At 41.0% G+C, this 21378-nt stretch overlaps 1 protein-coding gene across 2 annotated transcripts; it reads left to right on the plus strand.

Moving 5' to 3' along the window:
• The first annotated feature begins 488 nt into the window (after positions 1-488).
• On the plus strand, positions 489-21119 carry LOC119404535 (leucine-rich repeat protein 1-like). Of its 2 annotated transcripts, XM_037671082.2 has the most exons (8): positions 489-992; positions 2595-2693; positions 3522-3713; positions 9566-9787; positions 15514-15657; positions 16682-16854; positions 19464-19702; positions 20347-21085. In XM_037671082.2, the coding sequence occupies exons 1-7, from the start codon at positions 801-803 to the stop codon at positions 19699-19701; spliced, it is 1260 nt and encodes a 419-aa protein (XP_037527010.1). In that variant the 5' UTR covers positions 489-800; the 3' UTR covers position 19702; positions 20347-21085. The 2 variants fall into 2 exon arrangements, with proteins under 2 accessions (XP_037527010.1, XP_049274372.1); XM_049418415.1 differs by lacking the exon at positions 9566-9787 and having other exon boundaries at positions 19464-21119.
• The last annotated feature ends 259 nt before the right edge of the window (positions 21120-21378 follow it).

Consider the following 21378-nt stretch of genomic DNA (forward strand, 5'->3'; position numbering starts at 1 on the left):
AAACAAACACATCAAGTTCATAACATAGCATAAATTATATTAAAAAAATTAAAGGTATAACTTCGTTTAAGGAATTACCCTCCTTAAGGCTGTTTCACATGCCGCGATTGCAGCGAAGAAAATCGCTCGGTTCGCTCTATTCGCTCTGTTCGCAACCGCCGCTAGTGGCGGTTTCGTTTCACATGGACTGCGAATGCTCTGCGATTTTCGCTCTGCGACTGGCGCGGCGCGCAAAGCTGCCGTTGTTTGTGGCATACACCGCATAATTTTCGAATGAAATATAACAATCTGTGCGTTATGATATTCTTAACTTTTCATCACCGGTAGCGAAGAGCACGCGTGGTTTGTCATTTAAAAACACTTTCCATTGTAAATTCACTTGAGAATACGCAACAACGGCCTTAACCAAAACAAACTCATTGGGGCAATTTCGACGGCTCGGCAGGGTCGGCATAATTTCGACGGGTCTCGACTTAAAAATCGCTCCGCCGCTGCGAACAGAGCGAAAAATTTCCAACATGTTGGTCGCTCGCCGCTGACCGCTGCGGCGAGAGCGATCGGCCGTTTTTTTCGCTGCGAGCGAATTCGCAGCCTGAAAATCGCTCTCTTTTGTGTCATGTGAAACGGCCTTTATGCGAAACAGACGCTAAACTTCGTAGGGCGCGGGCGAAAGAGCGCGAAACTTGCCGCGTGTATGCCGCGTGTGTGGGTTTGTGTATGGTTCTCGTGCTCAAAGCAGTGGACAAGAAGCGGTGACATATTTATCGTACAGTCTTCTCTCCACGCATATTTTGCTGAGGATGAGGTTGGAATGCGAGACAGAAATCGGCTATCGGCTGCTGGAGTACCAGCGTTCTGGAGCGACATCCAAAAAGAAAGCCGCCTTCACCATTCTTACATTGTGTCGCAAGCCAGGAGAAGCAAAACAGCAGAAACCGACCACATATTTGCTGCTGTGCACATCGAAAAACCCAGCAGGAACGAAGTATAAGGTAGAGTTGCCCACAATGACACAAATGTTTTCGGAATGTAATGGAGTGATGTCTTTCGTAGCACTTCCGTACATAAATCGAACGATGCGAGTGGCACAACCGCAGAGGAGACATGTACAGAATGGACACAGTATCCTTTTCACGTATTTTTCTTGCTATTCGCGCGGCAGTTTGCCTTTCAGCATACGCCGCTTTCATTCTTTAGTTGGTGGCACTACTGGCACTAGCAACTGCGGCTTAATGTTGAAGTCCTGATTATTTTAGTAAAGATACCTCAGCTTGATTATTTCGTAAGTTAACCCGTCATTTTGTGACATTCTATTTTTAATTCAATCAGTTGAGTTTACTGTGGAAGACAACAAATTATATTGTGGTCTGTTAGGGTTACTGACTTGGTTAAGGGCACAAACACAACCAGTATGTCACTATTTTGTGCAACCATTTTACATGAATGATGCCCACTGCTGTCACCACTACCTGATACATCAGAAGTCCTTCCTTTTCTTTCATTGGTAACTCTTGCACAAATGCTCCTACAAAAGCATGTACTCATGCATTAATGGCAATGGGTTGGTTTGGGCATTTCCTCTGCAAGGGGAGGCTGCAGCATCACTAGTGGCTTGACCTATATGGTCTGTTGCAGCCTTGCTGAACAGGCGAGAAATGATGAGCCACCACTGTGGCACAGTGGTTACGGTGCTCGGCTGCTGACTTGAATGATGCAGGTTAGACTCCGGCAGTAGTGGCCACATTCGATGGAGGTGGAATGCTAGAGGCCCGTGTGCTGTGCAATGGCAGTGCATGTACAAGTACCCCGAGTGGTTGAAATTATCTGGAGCCCTTCACTATGGCATCTCTCATAGCCCGAGTTACTTTGGGACGTTAAGCATCATGAATCTGCCAACTCATGCTACCATTTGGCATATAGAAACAATTAAGTTGCCTCTTTTTTTTTATCCCCACCTTTAAAAACAGACTTTTGACATAGATATACCTTGCCCATCTACTTACTCTTTATTGCAAAAGCAAGCTTCATGTAGTTAGACATAGCCACTCAAATTCTTGCTGTTTCTTTGTTTTTTATACTCCAAAAATGCATGATGTGAAACATCTGCTCTGATAAATTGCATGAAGGCATGATAGAAACCTACACGGAGTGGCAGCACGAACCTTTTCTACTGGTATTTTTGCAAATTTCTGTAATCGGGTATAAACCTAAGAAGTTAGGAGAGGCCTCACCCAGACAACTGAAGCAAGGCAGCCAATTGCCTGCGCGGCCAAAAGAAATACTCCCGCTCATGCACTGGGCCATGTTCTTGGAAGGCAGGGTCACTGGCCATCCATCCGGCTCATGACATCAATCTGGAGTGGACACCCATTAGGGTAGGCTTTTGTGCATCTGCCTTTGAGGTGGCCATGACACTGATGTCTAAAGTTTCGCCCAACTATAAGAGGGTACAGTGTTAATGAATAAAGTCCTGTTAATGATGACAAGTTATCATGGAGAAGTTTATAATCTGTTGCTTTGTAGGTTATTTGTCCCGAATGGATTTAGTGTTTGTTTGATTCATTGCTTTCTTTGTTTAATTTTTGCTCATGCAGATCCATGACAATGTTGAGAGGCTCTTCACAAAGTTTATTACTCAAGGAAAGGCTACTATTCAACTACGAGAACCAAAGCACAACTTGATCATTAGTAAGGTAGGCAGTGGTCAGCAACTCTGTTGTTTATCGCACACATTGTTCTTTGTATTTATCAGTATAATATCAATCTGTGTGTGTTACTTTATATGATGCAGATGTGGATATGTATGAATATACTAAGTGTTTTACTGAAGACCACTGAAAATTCTTAGATAGGGTTCCTGAGGAAAAAGAAATGTCTTCAGAAGTAAACTGTCAGGTGTGGTGGTCGCCCGTAAATGTTATGCAAACTCACAAATAAACATTTACATTAATTTATAGCACATATTACAGTTGACAAATTGTAGTCTGGGTGTCTGCTAGGTGTATCCACTTTGAACAAATTTTCAGGATGACATCAATTTCAAGCTATTCATTCCCAAGTTGTGCTATAAAATACATGGTTGATCTAGTTACTTTTGTGCTTCGATACACAAAACAATGTGCCATCCTCACATTTCAGTCCAAGTGTATATGCCTTGCAAACTCACCGGCTACAATACATCATTTACAATATGTGCCATAATGACATGCATAAAAATAATTAATGATTGATTACAACTAAACTAAATTGATAAAATGTTGATGAATGATTCTAATTAACTACTCATCACCAAGTTTTGGACATTTATGGGTGCCTACAACTCTTAGGAAGCAGGTACAAGAAATTGAAGAGCCCTGTTACTGTAAGCCACCAAAAGTATCACCTCCTTTTCACAACTTGATGTGCTTGTATCACATGATGTTAAATTACTGGTAGGACAGAGTGTTTAGAGGTTTAGTTTGGTTTGGAAAAACTTTATTAAGTGTTTAGTGGTTATATTTTTATGCTCTTTCTTGACACAGGCTGATATTTCGGAGCTGCGCCGGTTCCTAAATTTAATAAATCTCGCACACCATGGTAAGGACCTTGATCAGTCTGCCTTTTCAGGACCTCCATCAAAGGTCACTCCCACAAAAGAAACATTAGTTGTACGTCACCGGAAAGACTACCCATCTGGAGGATTTCCAAAAACATTAAAGAAGCTGACGATTGAGGTAGGTTTGGGCTATGGTTGCATTTATGTATCCAAATTGTGCTGTGGAACCAACTTATAACGATGCCGGTTATGACAGTATATCGGATATCACAATGAGACGCCACTGCATGGTGTATTTTGGTGTGTCTTCAAAGACGAAATAAGCTACTTACTACAATGTTCTAATTCTGCATTATTGGTCATAGCAGTTAAGTCTGACTCATTGCTTTTATTCTAATTCTTCAGTAATAGCTACACCCGTTCCACTAAAATGTCTGTCAATTCTATTTCTGGACATTGCTGAAGGAAATCTGGGAAATGTTACGATAGATATATGGAACAATATCAAATATATTGTGTGTCGTGTTGATAGAAGAGCATGTGAACGGTGGGAAAACGCTGGCACTTCTCAAATATACTTTCTCCATGGTTCGTCATTCACAAGAGCTTTTTCATAGTGCCTTGTGCCAGCACATCTGGATATCTCGCGTTTGTGGTGTTCGAGCTCGTGAGTGCGAGGGTCCAGGTTGAAATTCTTTCTAGCTTTTTTTTAAATGTTATTGCACTAATAAAAGCTTGCCTCTCAGTCGGATCAGCCGTATTTCTGTTTTAGTATGCACCTCTGTCAGTAGCTGGTCCTGGCCGCTGAAGGCCTGCTGTGAAGTGGCTCTGCTATGTTGCTCATCTGCCCCTTACCTTCCACCGTCAATTGCTGTTGGCACAAAAAAAAAATATACTTTCAGGGAGCTCGACTTGCAGCGGACCTCGATCTCCCAGGCAACCCTGCACATGCGCAAAATTATTGCCTGCAAGCACTGCAAGAAAGCTCTCGCTACGGCGCAGACAGGCCTTAGACAGAGAGAAGGGAGTGTCATGGGAGGTTGGCTTGCTGAGACTAGCTAAGTGACATTGTGTTTTGCCCAGCCTTTTACAGCGAATCTGGTTTCCTTTGGCTCCGTGTGCATCCCTTGCATGCGTTCCCAAGGGGGAAGGAGGCACGCTTGGCTGCTTACCAAAATTCGGATAGAAAATACGAACTCTTTAAAAGTTTTATATTGAATTATATGGTATATCGAAGTAATTCCTGTTTTTTGGTGAGTTCGATATATGTGGTTTTTACTGTAGAAGAGAAGGGAAAAGAGTGTGGTGATAGTGCTGCAGCAATGGGGACTGGTAGAGGAAAAGGGGGAAAGAGTGCACCATGCACATTGTAGGAGCCAGCGTGGCTGCAGCAGTGGTTGCAGCAGATGCATGGGAGGTGTCTACTGCCCCACTGCTCAGCAATCAGCTTGCTACCCTCTTCCTTCCCTTTCCATCACACCCTGGCTTGACTTATATGTATATGTATAGATATATAGGAAGAGAGAGAAAGGTAAAAGAGCCCCCCCCCCCCCTCGGCATAATGAAAACTGTACGCTTATGCGAGGTGTAGTGGCCACGGCAGTGCTTGTGTTGGTGTAGTGTGGTGGCACTGCTGTGGTATGTCATATGTTGTATTTATAAAACTGGGATACACGCATTAGAACACTGCGCCGATGACTTTGGTTTCGTGTGCTACACTGGTCATGCATTGACTTGCCATTGGAGAAAAATGTGTCCTTTGTATGAAGATTGAAATTCTCACCGTGTATTATATGATATAGATCATAAAGCAATGGTCAGCATCGTTTCAAAATTAATTGCGTATAAATGTTTACGTGTGCATGAGTGTCACATATGCAAAATTATTTATAATTTCGTTATATATGCAGCCTAAGTAGCTTTGCTGGTAATCCATCTCCATATCAATGTTGCGGGCCCACAAATTTTTACCTCTTCCTCCATGCAAAGCACATGCTTCGTATGCATATGCTTGCTTCCTGCTAGGGAGGCTAAAGGAAAAGCTGATCTCTTTGTTTCAAGTCTCATGCCTATGGCTGAAATATTCCATCTGGTTTTATGTGTTTATTTATTTTAAGGCACTGTTGTATGTCACAGCACTTGTCTGCCGCTTCTGCTGATTTAAAGTGCAATATTTCAATGACATACAGGCTATAGATTTGTGGCAGCAGCCCTACATATGGAGAGCCACATAATTGTATTTAGAGTGTTATTTGATAAAATACACTTTTATTGATTCAATATTCTGTGTATTTGCTTGTGTCAAAAAAATAGCTGAAGAGGTTATTCCATAACATCCAACTGCATAACACCCTTACAATATTGAACGCTCCAGAGAGAATTTTTTCTATGAGATCTCCAATGAATGAAAATATCGATCTGGCTCTTCATAGGAGCTCCATGTTAATCAAGTGTCTGAATGTGAAAATGTGAAATTAGCTGATCCAGGGTGCTCCAAAATGAAAATTTTTGCTGCTCCAAAAGTTTCTCCAAACTAGAAGTCCTCAGTATCATCACTGTACATGCGAACATCTTGCATTCCATTAGTGGTGAATAGGCTGATATTGCTTACGAAGTGGCCAGCCGTCACGCTTCATTGGCACTATCATAAAAAAAAAAATGAAAAATTAGCCTCCAAAGTTCTGCAAATCAAATAAGTAATTACTATTAGTATTGATTCAGTTTGCAATGGTTATTACAGTTTTTTTTAAGTGCATTTAAAACTCGATCTAATGAAGCCCACTTTTATGAAGCTCCCGGTCTAAGGAACAAATTTTCATTCTCCAGAAAATACCCAAAGGGTTTTGTGTTGTCATCAACGTAAATTAACGAGTTAAAGGAGTACTGACACAAAACTTTGACGGCAGGATAACTTGTGGGATAGATTTGTGCGGACACACACACGCATCATCTGCAATATATCAATGGCTAATATAGCCTAGAACATATTTAAAATAGATTTTAAAGTGCGTGTCGCGAAACATCCCACCTCACAACATTCACACCAACTTGGATTTAACGTAAACAACCAACAACCACCTACATCACGAGTTTGTGTTGGCTGTCATTCTTGCTAGTGCTCTCTCCTAGAAGACCTTTTCACCAGAAAGTGGGAGCACCTCTTTGCGAGAGAGTACAAAGGCTGACATGCTTGCCTTGGCAGTGCATTTTGGGGGGCTCACGGATATCTACAACATCCTAGAGGGGATTATAGCAGCACCCTGGGAGCCTTCGTTGAAAAGATTTTTCAAAGGGGCGCTCATGTGCACGCGGTTTTGTGTGATCACGTAGCCAGCTGTATTTACATGAAAACCACTCTGGGTCCCATCTCAGTCGGCACTCTCTGAAACCAAAACTGCGATCTCTACATAATTAACCATCGCATGCTCAAGCAAACGAGGTTTCCAGCCGTGACTAGTGGGTCGTTGGCTACTTATTGCAACAGAAAAAACGATTTAAAATTTTTATGTCAGTACTCCTTTAATTTGGCCACCAAACCCGATTTAACGAAGTTTTTCTTGAAATAGTTGAATGAAAAGGCAGTGATTCCTGTCTAATTTTGACAGAGACAGGTTTATCTTCGAGCGTGTGCTCTAACTCTATCGCGTTAAAACATATAGGTGCCATAGTTACGGCCATAGCTTTACTTTGCCCAAGCTGCACGCTGTGCCCATGCACAGAACAAGGAATTAGACAGTCGGTAGCGCTCTTACAAACTGGATGTTGCCAGAGGCATATGTGGTTGCTTTTATTATTTCTTGGTTTATGCGACAGATAGCACTGATCATCTCCTCGCAACTTTCTCACTCAGCCTGCGTGCACTGCATTCATTCTTCACGTCATCGCATATCGGCAGCCTGTCATGACCATCTACTTTGTCTGCATCACATGGACGTGGCGTCCTCTATGTCTAGGCCGTCCTCGGGCCGCCCTCGCGGACTTTTCAGACGCGCAGGCGTGGGTTGCCAGCAAAAACAATGCCACGGTGACTTCTGCATATTGCTGCGTTACAATATTAGGTTTCGAAGGACCGAAAAATCGCTTTCTCGATTTTATGAAATTCCCTATTTAACGAAATAATTTGGGCATGGTCATTCTAGCACTTCATTAAATCGAATTTAAACTGTATTTAGTTTGCTTTGGATGTTTCTAGCCTCTGTACTATTTTCTTTCTGAATCCAATTCTACTATTTACTTTTCAAATTCAATCTGCTGACATAGTTTACATATGCATGCACCTCTATGAAGGTATTTTAGTTCTCTAGCATGCTTACTAGAGTTACAGCTGCAGTCATCATTGTCAGCCTGTCCTGAGGTGACACAAGAGTTTTGCCTCACTCGGAAAATTTTACGAAAGGGCTCAGTAAAACGAGCAATTTGGAGACGCAAACTAAACTTGGCAGACACGCTCCACTTCAGTGTAGGGGAAGCCCTGTTTTATTGTTTCCCACCTTACACTCTTGCAAAAAAATTGGTGGAATATCAACCAGACGAATCACCTACTACTCTCCTGTGACCGTAACATCCTTGCAGTGTCACAGCTTCCATTCAGATTGTAGAACAATGTCAACACCTCACTTGCTTCTAGCACATTACTGCTGTTTACATGTATTCAATGTGCAAGAAATTGATGCAATTTCCTGTTGTCATATTCGTCTAAACGTGGTTTATGTTGGCCACTTATTCTTAAAATATGGGGAGTGTTCATTAGTTTAGTAACACCTTCATTTATTATTATCCTTTACAAAAGGGGCACACATTGGAGAGGAAGCTAGCTTAACTAGATTTTTTATAAAACTTGTTCAGTGTGCGAAAATTGGGAATTATCGAGGTCTACTCATTAACTAAGAACCTTATATTATATATATATATATATATATATATATACCGGGTGTCCCAGCTATCTTTAGCCAAGGGTTAAAAAATACAATATTAGAGGCAGGCGAGTGAAATCAGTTGCAAATTGCTGACAGCCACCTTGCGCGCTACAGATAATTTTTTGTTTTGTAATTAAATAATTTGTTAATTAGGACGATTTAACTAATTTGCTAAATATTGACTTTAGGCAAGAAATGCTGCTTGCAAAGTTCGAGAGCGTCTTCAGAAACCCCAATCGCATCATTTGCGATAAAGAAAGTCTCACGTATACCATTTTTTCCAAGCTGCAAAGAAAGCCCGCGAAATTCAAAAAGAACCACGTGACTAGCGCGCTCGCGCGCCGCGAGAATGCTGCCCTCAGCCGAGGTTTGAGCGAACGAAATCACCTGCGGCCGGGACTCGCCGGCTCCGTTGCAGCGGCAGGCCTATAAGTGGGCGGTGGTTTCTTGGCCCGTTGCCAGCCAGCTGCGCGCGTGACGGTGCAAGTTGTAGCGAGCGCGGGCCAAGAAACCACCTTTAACTTATCGGCCTACCGCTGCAACGGAGACGCCGAGTCGCGGCCGCAGCTGATTTCGTTCGCTCAAACCACGGCTGAGGGCAGCATTCTCGCGGCGCGCGAGCGCGCTAGTCACGTGGTTCTTTTTGTATTTCGCGGGCTTTTTTTGCAGCTTGGAAAAAATGGTATACGTGAGACTTTATTTATCGCAAATGATGCGATTGGGGTTTCTGAAGACGCTCTCGAACTTTGCAAGCAGCATTTCTTGCCTAAAGTCAATATTTAACAAATTAGTTAAATCGTCCTAATTAACAAATTCGTTAATTACAAAACAAAAAATTGTCTGTAGTGCACAAGGTGGCTGTCAGCAATTTGCAAGTCATTTCACTCGCCTGCCTCTAATATTGTATTTTTTAAGCCTTGGCTAAAGATAGCTGGGACACCCTGTATATATATATATATATATAGAATATATGTGTGTGTGTGTGTGTGCGTGTGTGTGCGTGTGTGTGTGTGTGTGTACACACACACACACAAAACCCAGCAAAGCTTTTACTGGCCTTGGATTGTTATCGCTGTATCAGTTTGCTCATACCTACATATGTCTTTCTTTGCAGGGCTGCCATCTGACTCGGCTGGGTCATGATATGCTTGCACTGGGCAACCTATGTAGCCTCAAATTAGCTGGTAACAGCCTGAAGACATTGACTCCCCAGCTGAGCAGTCTGCCATTGCGAGAGTTAGTTGTTTCACAGAACAACATTGAAAGGTTGCCTCCTGAGCTTTTTGAAGGCCAGCTTCTCAACTCTCTTCAGTACCTTGACATTTCTAATAACAAGGCAAGGTTATTTGTGAACAATCTTTTCATGCAGTGACTTACTAGCATGAATGCCATGTGGCTTGCATCATTAGGAAAAGAAATTGCCATGCAGAGTCCCATTTATTTGCTGGTACAGTTGTTAGCACACTTATGGACATGCTTTTGGCTGCACAAGTGCTGTCTGCACCATTATAGCACGATTTTGGGTTAGTTTTCTCATGAGCATGTTATGCCATGCTGGTGGGGCTTGCTTCAACATCTTTCGCTTTGCCTATTGCTGTGGCTTCTGCGACTGCAACCTCCTTCATTCACCATTGAAGCCTACAAAGCTGTAGAACATACCACTGAAAATCACTTCTTGGTGTAAAGTGCCTTAAAATTTTTACATCTCGCATTCCGTGAACAAGTCTCTAGATATGGAATTTCACCACAATTACAGGACTTATCCTGTCCCTTGAACTTTTCATCTTACTTAATTCTATCGGTTCACAACACACAAGGTGGCAACAGCAGTCTTAAAATCCAGCCATTGGTTATTGTGACAGATAATTTAGTTGTGTGTCAAAAACAAGTGTGTAATGCATGCAGAACAGTAGGTTGTTAGAATGATAATGAAAGGAAATGTCCTATCTCAATGTAGCCATGCACAGAAATGTTTGATCTCTCAGGACGTATACATATCAAAACTTTCTAATTAACCCTTTCCCTACCAAGGACGAGCTGGGCTCGTCCACACGGAAACCAACATTTCGCAGTGCCGCAATCAAGCTACCCTAATCCATTTTTCCGAGTTGTCTTTGGCTTCAACAGATGGCTATGTAAAAAATTTAAAAACTTGTTGAAAACATGCATTTCGGTCAGGGAACGCTGTAATTCTGGCAACCAGAATTAATAATGGCCTCTTCCTGTGTCTGTGTGCACGCACATACCAACAAAAGCTGCACTCGAAAAAAAGAAGAAAAGACAATTGTTTGCCGAAGTGCTGTTGGACTCAGAGAGTGAAGAATAATTTCTGTTCTCCCCTGAATGCGGTTGCCACGACACAGAGCAGTATAACATCTCTGAACCATCAGATTCAGATAGAGGTAAAAGTGGATGCCGATAGAGATAAAAATGAACGCCACTGGAGCATCCAAGGTTCCTCACTTGTGTCACTTTACTTTACACCAAGAACTAGAGAGGCTCTGACACTCTCTGTGGTTCAGTGCAGAAAAGCCAGTCCTTTGCACATATTCAAAAAAAAACTTTTTTTCCATGTGTCTTGCAAATAAAGTACCTTTCACTTTTTCTTCAGTTGTTTGAACATATGTACAATCAATTAGACAAGTAAAAAAAATTGTATTTTTGTATCATTTCTGGCCAAAAAGCTTGGTAGGGAAAGGGTTAAATTGAAATAGTTAAGAAAAATGAACTTCAAATATTGAATCAATTACTAAATGTGTACGATATCTGAATTAAGTAAAAAACAAGGGATTTGTGGAGTTTGGCAACAAAAGGCTCATTTACTGCGGCACATTTTGACTTTGTTAATGTACATGGATGCCAATTGAATTGGGAAAATGGTAAAGGAGAAAGGAAGCGTGGGCATGCATCATGCACCATCACAATGACATTAAAGAACCAAAGAAACAGCATGTCACCTGATAGTGTGAAGTGCTTATTAAAAGAGCCAAGTGCAATACTACAGCACCACACGCAGCTTTTATGGTATTGTTATACATGGTTATAACTTGTTTTGCCTAAAGCTATTCAGCAAATTTGTGTGTTGCATATGAGGTAAGACAGGCTTATTCACTGACTGTTTATTTAATAATTGTGCAGAAGTGATCTCGTCCATGCAGAAATCGTCTGCACAAGAGTAACATTGATTTTTGGGCTAGTTGGCTTTGCATGATCGTCAAGGAATATGGGTGTGCGAATAGTGAAATTTAGAACCGAATTGAATAGTGCTGACACTGAATCGAATACTATTCGAATAGTTTTTTAATATTAAGGCAGCTGTTTTAAACAGCGCTAGCATTCCACAACCTTTTATTTGCAACAAATATTCACAAAATTTAAGAAGGAACATTACAGTTACTTTTAACCAGCAAAAACTACCAGAATTGTGTAAACTGAGGTAAGCTCGTATATAGCAAGACTAGAGCCTTCGAGATATTTTGTAACTGGGTTGAAATACAGCAATGACTACGGTATTCAAGATGTTACATTGTTGCCAGCTTTTAAATAAAGCTGAGACATAAAAGTTTAGTGGTGTTCGACCAAACACTACACATACAGCTAAATATGTAATGGAACAGATAAACTAGTTATGAACAGTCAAGGCAGTGATGCGGGCTAGTTGGTTTCAGTCACTTGTAATCATATTCGTAGCGCAAAAAACCAGACGCAGACACAAGAAAGGAACACATACACAGGACGGGCGCTCTTCATAGCGCCCGTCCTGTGTATGTGTTCTTTTCTTGTGTCTGCATCTGGTTTTTTACGCTGCGAATATGATTACAAGTAGTTATGAACACATAGGCCTCAAAAGCAGGTAAACTATGCTGCTGAAGACTTTATCTGCTATAACAATTTACACAAACAAAACAGTTGCATCTGTCGTTATTGATGTAAACACCTACAAAAATTGCACCTCTGAAGCTGAATGCAGCCGTATACCCCATCTTCAATTACTGTAAGATGAAGACAGAAACTGACTGATGAAACGCAGCTTCAGTATAATAAATACTTCACATAATGTAGCCTAACACGGTAACAGACACACATAAATAAAATTATAGGAAACAACATGCAAGTACCTGTTTTTAATTAAAATGCAGAACAAAATTAATTGAAGTGTACCGCCTACAAATGTTACGATGCATCACCAAGAGCCTGGCCAGAAAAACCATCAATCTCATGATGATTGTAGTGAATTGATGACACTTTTGCTTTGGTGACCCTGGAGTTATAAGGTAAAATGCTTTTGTTGGGTGATCATTATAGTGACTATGGCCCATAAAAGCTTGGACTGCGTGCATCTTGGTAATTCAGTGATTAAAATAACAAAGATGACCCCTTGCAGTTCAACGTTCAGTTCCTTTAGGCTTTGCCTGTCGATGCTGATTATTCGAAAAATATTCGGTATTTCGAATATGCACTACTGAATTTGACTCCCGAATTGAATAGAGTGCTGTTCGAAATTTTCTAGTATTCGCACAACCCTACCAGAGAACTTTAGTCGCAAAGTGAACAAACACATAAGTACAAGATAGGCAATAGAATGGCAACATTAAAAGTGCCAGTCTTGTCTTCCTTGTACTTGTTTGTTTGTCCTTTCTGTGCCTAAAGTTCTTTGGTGGTCGTCTCGACAGATACAATATTTTTCTTGAACTAGAATTATTTTGAAGACCCTCCACATGCATCAGCCTTTCTTGCTCTAAACTGTAGCAACTGTTGTCCATTTTTTATAGTATAACAACTCAACGGCTTTTTGACAACTTCTGATAGTGAATTGCCAATCAAATAGCAAAAACTATTCAATTTTTATAAGAAATTTCACTTATGGATTTGCAGGCTTCTAGTTATCTCTGCTTTTATTCTGTGGTCCTATGGTACCTTCACCAGCCATTTCAGGTGATCACAGCAGCGGAAACCATGACGACCAGTGAGGCAAAAAGATGAAGGCAGTCACATAAATGAGGCAGCACATGCTCATATGTGTGTTATCTTGAGCAAGGTGTTATTGGCAGCCATTGAATGTGCAGCTCAGGGCATATCGTCGTAGCGCTCTCGTTGAGCATGCTGACTGTGTTGTATGTGCACTAAAAGTTACTAAAACTAGGTTCAGAAAAGTAGCTGCCAGAGTGGTACAGTGGTTACGGTGCCCAGCTGCTGACCCAAAGGACATGTGTTCGATCCCAGCCATGGTGGTCGCATTCAATGGGGGCGATATGCTTGAGGCCCGTGTACTTAGGTTTAGGTGCACGTTAAAGAACCCCAGGTAGTCGGAATTTCCAGGTCAGTCTCCCACAGCATGCTTCATAATCATATCATGGTTTTGGCACGTAAAACCCTAGCAATTATTATTAGGTTCAGAAAAGTGTGAGCTCCGCTGTATTTGAATGACACATTTAGGTTTCTTAACATTGGTCAATGTCTAACTTGTAAAAATTACTTTTACAAGTTTTACCTATTTGCACTGTACAAGAAATTGCTTTAAAAATAACAAAAAAAGTATCAACTGTTCAATGCAATTTCAAGCACAAAACATTTTGTACTAGATTATGACAAGCACATTCACAGGCACATGCTTTCAGAACAAGGGTACAGTCAGCCACAAAAGTTTACGAACTACACAAGTGCATGGCCAACAGCCTCTTTATAACATTTCCACTATGGCAGCAGTGATCGACAGCAGCACTATGCTTAAGACACATCCCTTCCTTAATCTATGGCCTGTCTATTTTCTCACTAGGCACTAATATTTCCTAACTTTCTCTTTTTAATGCAGTGTGCTTTTTGACAAAGTTATGTGCTTGTGTCTTGAGAGCAGTATATAACTGTTATCAGTCACAACCCTTTGCACAGACTGATATACACCAAACAGCACACCACTTGAAGTGCACCGTGATTGTTGTAATACTGCTATCAAAGTAGAAGTGTGACGGCCTTGCTGCACACCAGCACTTTACATGAAAACAACGAACTGACAGTGCATTGCATGGCAGTAGAAAATTGATGTGCCAGTAAATAACAAGAAGACCAATTTGCGGCCTAGCGCTATGGTCAACGGTTGGTGGCACACTGCTAGATGGCATGAACAGGCAGTTTACCGCATAACAGTTTACCACATACTCCTGTACATGTTAGACTGCATGATGACTTGGTTACACTAATATGTCTGTTCTGTTGCTATGCTGATTTGATTTCAAACAAAATGAGTCATAGAGGAAAGGTGTATAAGCTGAATAATTGTTTTTCGCCCTGAAGAATGGGCTTTGGCATTGCACTTCAATTCAGCTTGGTTAAACTTAAAATTGTTACATTGAATTAGTTCAGGTCGGCCAAAGACGACCTGAAGAAATGACATACAGATAAGCTAAATGGCTGACTAGAGTAACAGGGAAGTGAAACCCGTGGTCTTCATTAGTAAAAACAGCTATATGTCCAGCAAAGTTACTAACTCCGTACATCAACCTAATAATATACACTAAAAGAAGCCTTTCATCTTAAACAAGGTGCTAAGAGACCCGGAGAGCTTTTTCTAAAAATCAGGGTCACATCCTACTGAGAAATGATCTGTTTCTCTTGCATGTTCGTATGTGCAACGGTGGTGCCAGGATGTATGCATAACAGTACAGGTGGACCTCAGTATGATAGTCACAGGTGCAAACAAATTATTAGGTAGAATGAGCCAGAAGAAGACTTAATGAAAGGGCCTGATTTTTGTTAGTCAGCCCCATAGGAAGCAAACAGATATTGAAAGCAAGGAAAGCACAAAGGAAGTTATTTATATTTACCATTGAAGTAGCTATTATTAGCTAAAAGGAAATGGAAATATTACTTTGTACAGTATACTTTGTATTAATGGTGTTGTGCTTACCAATGCAGCTGTCTAGAGTTAAAGATGTCTTGATTTCTGTATGGCTGCTTTTAACAGTTACTAGCAGACTCTGCATCATATTTTGTAGCTTATAATTGTGTCATACAGAAATGTGATAAATTTTTACATGAGGCTGTTCTCCTCTTTTTTCTTTGCAGCTTACTGTACTGCCCGACACTATGTGTTGTGCACGAAAGCTAACAACTCTGGTAGTAAGAAGCAATCGTCTCCAAAAGCTCCCGCATGGTCTAGGTTTTATGCCCTGCCTCTCTGTTCTCGACGTGACAAGTAATGCACTCAATGTAAGTGCTCTGTGTGATGCAATCTCTCCTTGTGCTCAGAGCAGTGTACCCATGTGGAAAGCATTTGGCAATTATGTGAAGCCAAGCGCAGCTAACCAATTAAGTGGGCTTTGAGTCTTCGGTGCCATTGAGGTAGTGCCATTTCGTTCGTTGCTGTCTTGATGCTGTTGGTCCTCTTTTCTTTGTTTTTCCATTTCGTGAGCATGGAACAATGTACTTCTGGCAATTTCAAAAAAGGTTTACAGCGCAAGAACGATTAGGAAGGGACGAGACAACAGAGGTAAAGAGCGCTGACTTCCAACTAGTCTTTATTTCGATAAGAAGTGCATATATACATGGCAAGGGAGAGGGCGCTAGACAAGAAAAGAAAGAAAGGATGTACAGGTGCTGCCATCGTTGCCTCATCATCTCCAATACAGCGCGCATATCACCACGTGTGCCCTAAAACCCAGCCAGGTAATCAATTTCTTGATTTAGAAGCGCAATAGAGGGAGCACTAACGCACTTATCTCCTAGCTTATGTATGAAATCAGCTTCAATAACTTCGCGAGTTAGCTGATCCCTATGCCTCGCCATCACTTTGCTCTGATTGAAGCCGGGTGTACACCCGCAGTCACGGCAATGAATGCCGATGTGACCCTGGACCGTGTTGAAGACGTTATTGTGGTGTTCGCGCAAGCGGTCATTTAGGCATCTGCCCGTTTGACCGATATAGCTTTTCCCACACGTCAAATGAATCCACACCAACTTGCCCAAGCGTCAACCCTTGCATACTTCTGGCAAGTCGTGTTATGCACGTGTTGACATGAATATTGGCGCCACAGTAGCTCATAGCCCACTTATCAAATTTTCCTTCTTTTGATGTTAACATTAGAACCAACGAAGATATCTAGGGCACTTAAAATCATGCTGCTGTTACCATTGTTCAAAGTGAAAGTGCTGGTTCTGCTTCGACATAAAAATACAAGAGTATAATGATTAACTGTGCTATAAAATACTATAGGTGTTTATTTTGTGACTGCAGTTGCTGCCAGCCAGTCTGCTGATGGGAACATTGAGTTCTATCTCTATTTGCGACAACCCTATGGATGGTGCCATGGGAGGGCCCCTGGTGTCCACAGATGCTAACACTCACCAACGACCACTATGGTTGCTTCAGTTGGCTGCACAAGCTGCTGCTGCCAGCGGGTATGGAAGGTGGGTTTCTCATCTTTGATTCTCACTTTTATTTTATTTTCTTTAGCACATGGTTATACAGCATGGAAGTTGCACAAGTATGTCTGCCCAGCTTCTTATAAAAAATAAATAATGAGTGCTTCCTTGGCAAAGTAGCTTGGAATGCCAAAGCATAATGCTAAATTTTGATAGTAAGCCATCTATCAGCCATGCTACCAACTGGCAAAGCATTGTGCAAATCGCTGCATTGTGAGGCGCATATGTAGCTTTGGGCTGTTGGGGCCCCCACGTCCATGGCGGAAGGTGAACATTCACATTGCCTGTCTCACCATGCCAGCTTGCATGCCAGAAATTCTGAAGGGTGTTACATTACATTCACGCTTTTGACACATGCGTGTATGTTGAAATGGCTACAGTATTGGGCTACAGTGTTAGAGTTTCTGTGTTTGAATACTGTACAAATTTTATTTTCTTAAGTTATTTTTTATTTCATAATTTTGATGTTTTGTAGGTGTGTGCGAATATTCAAAATTGCGAATATAAATAGAATATTTTTCTTATTCAAAGCATATTCTATTTAAAAAAAATCATATTCGAATTTTCTCGAATATTTGGCTACGGCCAAATATGTGATTAAAGAGGTGAATATTCAGACAAATTAAAATATTCAAACAAGTAACGAATTACAAATCCTACGCATTATTATTTTGACAGTAAAACATTGCTAATATATACCCGTTTTAAACCTACTGCGGCTAAAGCATAATTGCGATAAACCTCCAACCAAGACTCCATAGAGAGGCAGAAAAAAAAAGGGGCGCTCAGTGCTTGTGCTTTTGGCCACGTTCCTGTTGAAATTGCCCTTGTGGGTTTCTGCTCCTGTTTGTCTAATACTATGTTATGTATCATGCACATGTAAACCCTTGTGTAAATGCAAATAATGCACATTCGAATTCCTTGTAAAACTTACCCAACCAGCTTCTACCATGAAAGTGAGCGTGGTGCGGCACGGCTTCAATTGGTGTAACATGCGAGGACAGAGCTACAAAACCAGGGCCTGCAGTGCTCGACCGGATGCACTTGCTCTGTGCTACTAACGCCTTCGTCCTCAGTGGATACCAAAATTAATCAGCTCACTTTTACTTTTATGAGTGCTTGCTGGTGGCATAACAAGCAGAGTCAGTCACAGGCTTCAATCGCTGAGCACCTGAAACAAGTGCTGATGGCAGATTGTGCCACAACTTTGAAGACAAACACATCCAGTCACACCCCGTCATAACGAAGTAACATCAGGACCATAAATTAGTTCATTATATGTGATATTTCTTGTAAAAGCAAATATAAAAGTCGTCTCTACCAAATCGGCAATCTGTCTCGCACAAATATCCTAGATACAAAAATGAACTACTCGATGTTTCAAACCCACTATAAATTAGATGCGCTTTTTTTTTGCACCTGATGACTAAAATGTTTTTTTTAAACGATTTTAAGAAATATGGTTCTGAATTGTCTTTCAATGTTTATTTTTCTTTTTATGTTTTGCTTTCGAATTCAGAGCCCCATGTGAGCCAAATATTTCTTTGTTACAGCCAATATTGCGGCAGCTCTCATGGTTTTGATTTCATTATAAAAAGAATAAATGTCACTGAAATGAAGCATGGCAAACCAAAGTTAGTATTTAGTTTGTTATAATGAGGTTCAACCTTACTAGTTTAAACTTTAGTGCTGGTTTTCAGTTTTGGGTATTGGTATGTGATAACGTTGAAATTTGACTTATTGACTAAATTAAACACTTTATTTTAGCATGCATCGTGCTTTCAAATTAAATTCCATGCACTGATTCAGCTACAGCGGCGGTCACATTCCCATCCGCTTGATTTGGTATTTATGTACATGATCCTGGGAGCGTTAGCCAGCACTGCTCATAGCCACGACAGTGAGTGTGGAACACATTTTATGCCATGTGGCGTCACGTAGCATGTGATCTTTTTACGAGCTGGCAGCTGACCAATAAACCCTCGCACACTACCCAAGGACACCAAGTCTGCTAGCATGAGACCCTTGCTATGAAGGTACGAAAGAAGGGAAATTAATCAAGGCTTGTTAACAAAGAATTGAGCCCTTGATCCATTCCCCTTCTTTCCATTATTTTTTGACGCATAACAGCATACTAAAAAAGTGATACTTCGTGCAGTGAAGTTCAGTTGCTCAAAGTGATTTTGAATTTTCCCATGTGACTTGAGTTATAAGATCTAATTTTGATATGAATATGTTCAGAAGACTACCAGTGGGTGGTAATATTTTTGCATGGAGGATTTCTACATTGCTTTTAGGATATATCGAATGCATGAGACCTTGCGAGGCCTTTGAAGGTAACAGTGTTTTGTTTTGTTATACTATATTTTGTGAACTCTTCTATTATACTTTATGAAATTAAAGCACAGTTCAGAAGGAATAACTGTTCTGCTAGTTGGTCTGGCATGTTAACCGCAAAAAGATAAGCACAAATAATCTAGACAAATGTACTTGTCCTTACCTGTTCGTTGTGTCTTTGTCTAGGTGATTTATGCTTACTTTTTTTGCAGTTAATAACCTCGGCTAAACATGGCTGTTTGTAACTTCTTTTACAGAAAGGTGAAGTTGACAGCTGAGGATGTTCCGCGATGTCTACTGGAGCTGCTGTGCACAGCCACCCCCTGTTACAGCTGCAAAAAATTTGTGATCCCAGCTGCAGCACTTAGTGTGATCCTCAGGATGGACCTATCCCAGATGGTTTCTTCGTGTGGTACATATGCGCGAGGCTCTGCGGCAGACGTTATGGTGCCTGTGCAAGCAAATATCTGCTCATACATGTGTCTCCCTCAATGAGGTCAGTAGTGTGTAATGTTCCTTGTCCCGAAATGTAAAGTATATGACTTGTGCTAAAATAAATATATACAGTGCTCATGGTATGAAATGCTTTAATAGTGGCCAGAATTGTAGTTATATGACATCATTATCTCAAGCAGTTGCACATACATGTTGTTATACCTAATGTTTTGATGTTGCATTTCATTCCTTGAGTACTGTACATGTATATATATTGTACCTTATTTATAATAATTTAAAGTAACTTGTGTTAATGAAAAGGGTTCATGCTATGTTTTCAAAGGAGGCCTATGAAAGATACTTGAAGTGTTGTGTTCTCTGAACTGAAGATCATGCATGGAGGCCAAAATATTTGTGCTCTCACTTCCACGTGGACGTAGAAAAAACCTATTACATAATGGAAACAATACTAAACAGTGCAGAAGATAAAGAACATTGCCATGGCAAGGTTCCATGGCGGTGTTCTTTGTTTCGGCGATGTCATTTGTTGTATAGGCCTAACCAAGTGCTTTTATATGTTTAGTATTAAAAATGCCTGTAAAAATACATACAGGCTGACAAAACCTGTTGTACTGCTCAAAAACTAAGTTTCACCATGACCTGCATCCCTCTTCTGCTTGCTATTCTATATTTTTACAACTCCAGTCTGCAGTCCTTAAAGATGCATGGGACAAAGGCAGACAGTCAAGGATGTCAGCGAGAAAATGTCAAGAAACCACAGACCTCACTGCCAGTGCTCTACCTAAGCAAAAGAACCCATGAGATTCAGTGTGCTGAATAAAGGTAGCCAAACATTCAAATGGAAAAATATTGAGGCACGAGAAATAGCTTTGGTAAAAAATGACCATGTTACCACAGGCCAAAGGCTCCAGACCGAGACTTTCATTGTTACCTCAGTGTTGATCAATTCAACTATTCTGTACCCTGTACCCTTTGTATTCAAGTGCCCTGTACATTCTGTACCCTTTGGTGCTACATGCAGTAGCTAAAGCCTTACTTTTATTTGTGAAGCTTACTGCTTCATTTATTGCTGAATGACAAGATAGCAAGTGAGTTGAATCAATAAAAACATTGATTTTTTTTGCAGCTTTGACTCATTTACCACACTATACAGTTAACCTGTAAGCGTGTTTTGTGTTCTTTATTTTTTTTCCCCACCCACATTGCATCACAAACTTTTGTCTGCACTGTAGCATTTGCAGTGTCCTTGATGCATATTAGTGTACCCACTTTCTGAAACATAGCAAGGAACCTACAGCTTCACTAAAAAATTTGCTTTCCTCTGTGGCTTTCTGTACTTCCGATGTCCTTTATGATAAATTGGCATATGCGACCAACAAATGATCATTGGCTGGATTCTTTCAAATCTCACAAATGTGCAAAGTGATGGGTCAGCATCATCATCACCCTGACTACGCCCACTGCAGGGCAAAGGCCTCTTCGAAATCTCTCCAACAAACCCAGTCCCCTGCTTGCCGCGGCCATAGTGTTCCCGCAAACTTCTCATCTGCCCACCTAACTTCCAATATGGATAAGATAATAAAACTGAGGAGTTCTACAGAGATCTCTACAGCAGCTGCAACAACCGGGACGATAATAGAAATACTAGTAGTAGTCCAGAGGATTCAGACATCCCATCAGTAACGGCAGAGGAAGCAAAGAAAGCTTTGGAAGGAA

The sequence above is a fragment of the Rhipicephalus sanguineus genome, chromosome 1 (genome assembly GCF_013339695.2).
Source record: "Rhipicephalus sanguineus isolate Rsan-2018 chromosome 1, BIME_Rsan_1.4, whole genome shotgun sequence".
NCBI classification, from domain to species: Eukaryota; Metazoa; Arthropoda; class Arachnida; order Ixodida; family Ixodidae; genus Rhipicephalus; species Rhipicephalus sanguineus.

What these genes read in the sequence shown, in the direction of transcription:
- LOC119404535 (XM_037671082.2), top strand. Translation starts at nt 801, where the DNA reads ATGAGGTTGGAATGCGAGACAGAAATCGGCTATCGGCTGCTGGAGTAC. An exon ending in CAGCAGGAACGAAGTATAAG is followed by an intron (nt 993 to 2,594) that starts GTAGAGTTGCCC and finishes TTGCTCATGCAG; the next exon opens with ATCCATGACAATGTTGAGAG. An exon ending in TGACAAGTAATGCACTCAAT is followed by an intron (nt 15,658 to 16,681) that starts GTAAGTGCTCTG and finishes TTGTGACTGCAG; the next exon opens with TTGCTGCCAGCCAGTCTGCT.